A 2,500-nucleotide genomic window follows, 5' to 3' on the forward strand; every position below is an offset into this window, starting at 1 on the left:
ACATTGGTGATGGAGGTAATTTCCCCCTTTAGAAAGACCCTTTATATATCCAATCCATCATTATTATCATTAATATTATGTGTGTTACCGGAGTCGGCCACCGGGGGAGCTGCAGGGGGAGCTGCAGGGGAGGGCCTGGAGGAAGACTGGGGAGGAGCTGAACGCTCTACCACTGCATCTCCTGAGGAGAGAGAGAGAGATGAGAAGAAAGAGGAGTTGCGCCGTACGGGGGGGGGTTGACATCAGATGTTTAGGGGTCAGGGCAGAATGTACGAAGTGTCTCAGATTAGGAGTCCTGATCTAGGATCAGGTTCCCCATGTCATCTTTTTCATTGTGATCTAAAAGGGAAAACTGATCCCAGATCAACACTCTCTCAGAGACTGAGACACTATGAATACAGACCCTGGTCTTCTAGTCTCTAGCAGGTCTTTAGGGATGAGACAGACACTATGAATATAGACCCTGGTCTTCTAGTCTCTAGCAGGTCTTTAGGGATGAGACAGACACTATGAATACAGACCCTGGTCTTCTACAGCAGGTCTTTAGGGATACTATGAATACAGACCCTGGTCTTCTAGTCTCTAGCAGGTCTTTAGGGATGAGACTGAGACTATGAATACAGACCCTGGTCTTCTAGTCTCTAGCAGGTCTTTAGGGATGAGACTGAGACACTATGAATATAGACCCTGGTCTTCTAGTCTCTAGCAGGTCTTTAGAGATGAGTTTCAAATTGCAGCCTATAGGCCCTAGTCAAAAGTAGTGCACTATATAGGGAATAGGGTGTCATTGATAAACCAAGCGCACCTGGAGGGGGAGGTAGAGAGCTGAGGTCCACTGGTTCCCCTCTGTCCAACGCCTCTACTACTGGGTCTAGTTTCTGTACAAGAGGAGGTGGTGGAGAGGGAGAGGAGGTGAAGAAGTGGTAGAGAGGGAGAGGAGGTGGTGGAGAGAAGGTGGAGAGGGAGAGGAGGTGAAGAGGTGGTGGAGAGGGAGAGGAGGTGAAGAGGTGGTGGAGAGGGAGAGGAGGTGAAGAGGTGGTGGAGAGGGAGAGGTGGTCAAAAGAGGTGGTGGAGAGGGAGAGGAGGTGAAGAGGTGGTGGGAGGGAGGGAAGAGGTGGTGGAGAGGGGAGAGGTGGAGAGGTGAGGTGGAGAGGAGGTGGAGAGGTGAGAGAGGAGGTGGAGAGGAGGTGAGGGAGAGGAAGAGGTGGTGGAGAGGGAGAGGAGGTGGAGAGGGAGAGGAGGTGAAGAGGTGGGGAGAGGAAGTGGTGGAGAGGGAGAGGTGGTGGAGAGAGGGAGAGGAGGTGAAGAGGTGGTGGAGAGGGAGAGGAGGTGGAGAGGGAGAGGAGGTGGAGAGGTGGTGGAGAGGAGAGGAAGTGGTGGAGAGGGAGAGGAGGTGGAGGGAGAGGGAGGGAAGTGGTGGGAGGGAGAGGAGAGGGAGAGGAAGTGGTGGAGAGGGAGAGGTGGTGGAGAGGGAGAGGAAGTGGTGGAGAGGGAGAGGAGGTGGAGAGGAGGGAGAGGAGGTGAAGAGGGAGAGGAGAGGGAGAGGAAGTGGTGGAGAGGGAGAGGTGGTGGAGAGGAGAGAGGAGAGGGAGAGGAAGGTGGAGGAAGTGGTGGAGAGGAGAGGTGGAGAGGGAGAGGAAGTGGTGGAGAGGGAGAGGTGGTGGAGAGGTGGTGGAGAGGGAGAGGAGGTGGAGAGGGAGAGGAGTGGAGGGGTGGAGAGGGAGAGGAGGTGGAGAGGGAGAGGAGAGGGAGAGGAGGTGGTGGAGAGGGAGAGGAGGTGGAGAGTGGAGAGAGGGGAGGGAGGAAGTGGTGGAGAGGGAGAGGAGAGGGAGAGGTGGTGGAGAGGGAGAGGGTGGTGGAGAGGGAGAGGAGTGGTGGAGAGGGAGAGGAGAGGGAGAGGAGGTGGAGAGGGAGAGGAGAGGGAGAGGTGGTGGAGAGGGAGAGGAGGTGGAGAGGTGGAGTCAGGTGGGTGTGTTCCTGTACATTGCCAACATGCCAGATCTCACAATGACTGGATAGGTCACAGGAGGTTGGTGGCACCTTACTTGGGGAGGATGGGGCTCATGGTAATGACTGGTGCAGAACTAGCGGCAACAGCTGGCATCTAGTCAGACAGGAACACCACCTTGTTTACTTTTACAACACTACATTCCTAAAGACAATTATGGACTTTTTACTCCATTTTCCCTGACTCCTAAAAGTACTTGTTACACTTTGAATGCTTAGCAGGACTTGAAAATGGTCCAATTCACACACTTATCAAGAGAACATCTCATCCCTACTGCCTCTGATCTGGCGGACTCACTAAACACACGTGCATCTTTTGTAAATTATGTCAGACTGTGCCCCTGGCTATCTGTACATTAAAAAAAACATGACATTTTTTACTAAATATAAGGAATTTGAAATTATTTTTACGGTTACTTTTGATAGTTCTCAAGTAGTATTTTGCAGAGTGACTTGAGATATTTTCAATTAAAGTATCTTTACTTTAACTCAA

The 2,500-nt window shown here is 52.2% G+C and overlaps 1 protein-coding gene across 1 annotated transcript in view; it reads right to left on the bottom strand.

The window, feature by feature from the left end:
* Positions 1-2,500, bottom strand: part of cc2d1a (coiled-coil and C2 domain containing 1A) — a 40,697-nt gene that overhangs the window by 34,147 nt on the left and 4,050 nt on the right. The window contains exons 8-9 of the mRNA XM_042315219.1: positions 806-878; positions 89-181 (exon numbers count right to left, since the gene is read on the bottom strand). Of these exons, the coding sequence (XP_042171153.1) occupies positions 89-181; positions 806-878 (166 nt within the window). The remainder of the gene's footprint in view (positions 1-88; positions 182-805; positions 879-2,500) is intronic.

The sequence above is a fragment of the Oncorhynchus tshawytscha genome, unplaced genomic scaffold (assembly GCF_018296145.1).
Source record: "Oncorhynchus tshawytscha isolate Ot180627B unplaced genomic scaffold, Otsh_v2.0 Un_contig_1534_pilon_pilon, whole genome shotgun sequence".
In the NCBI taxonomy this organism is placed as follows: Eukaryota; Metazoa; Chordata; class Actinopteri; order Salmoniformes; family Salmonidae; genus Oncorhynchus; species Oncorhynchus tshawytscha.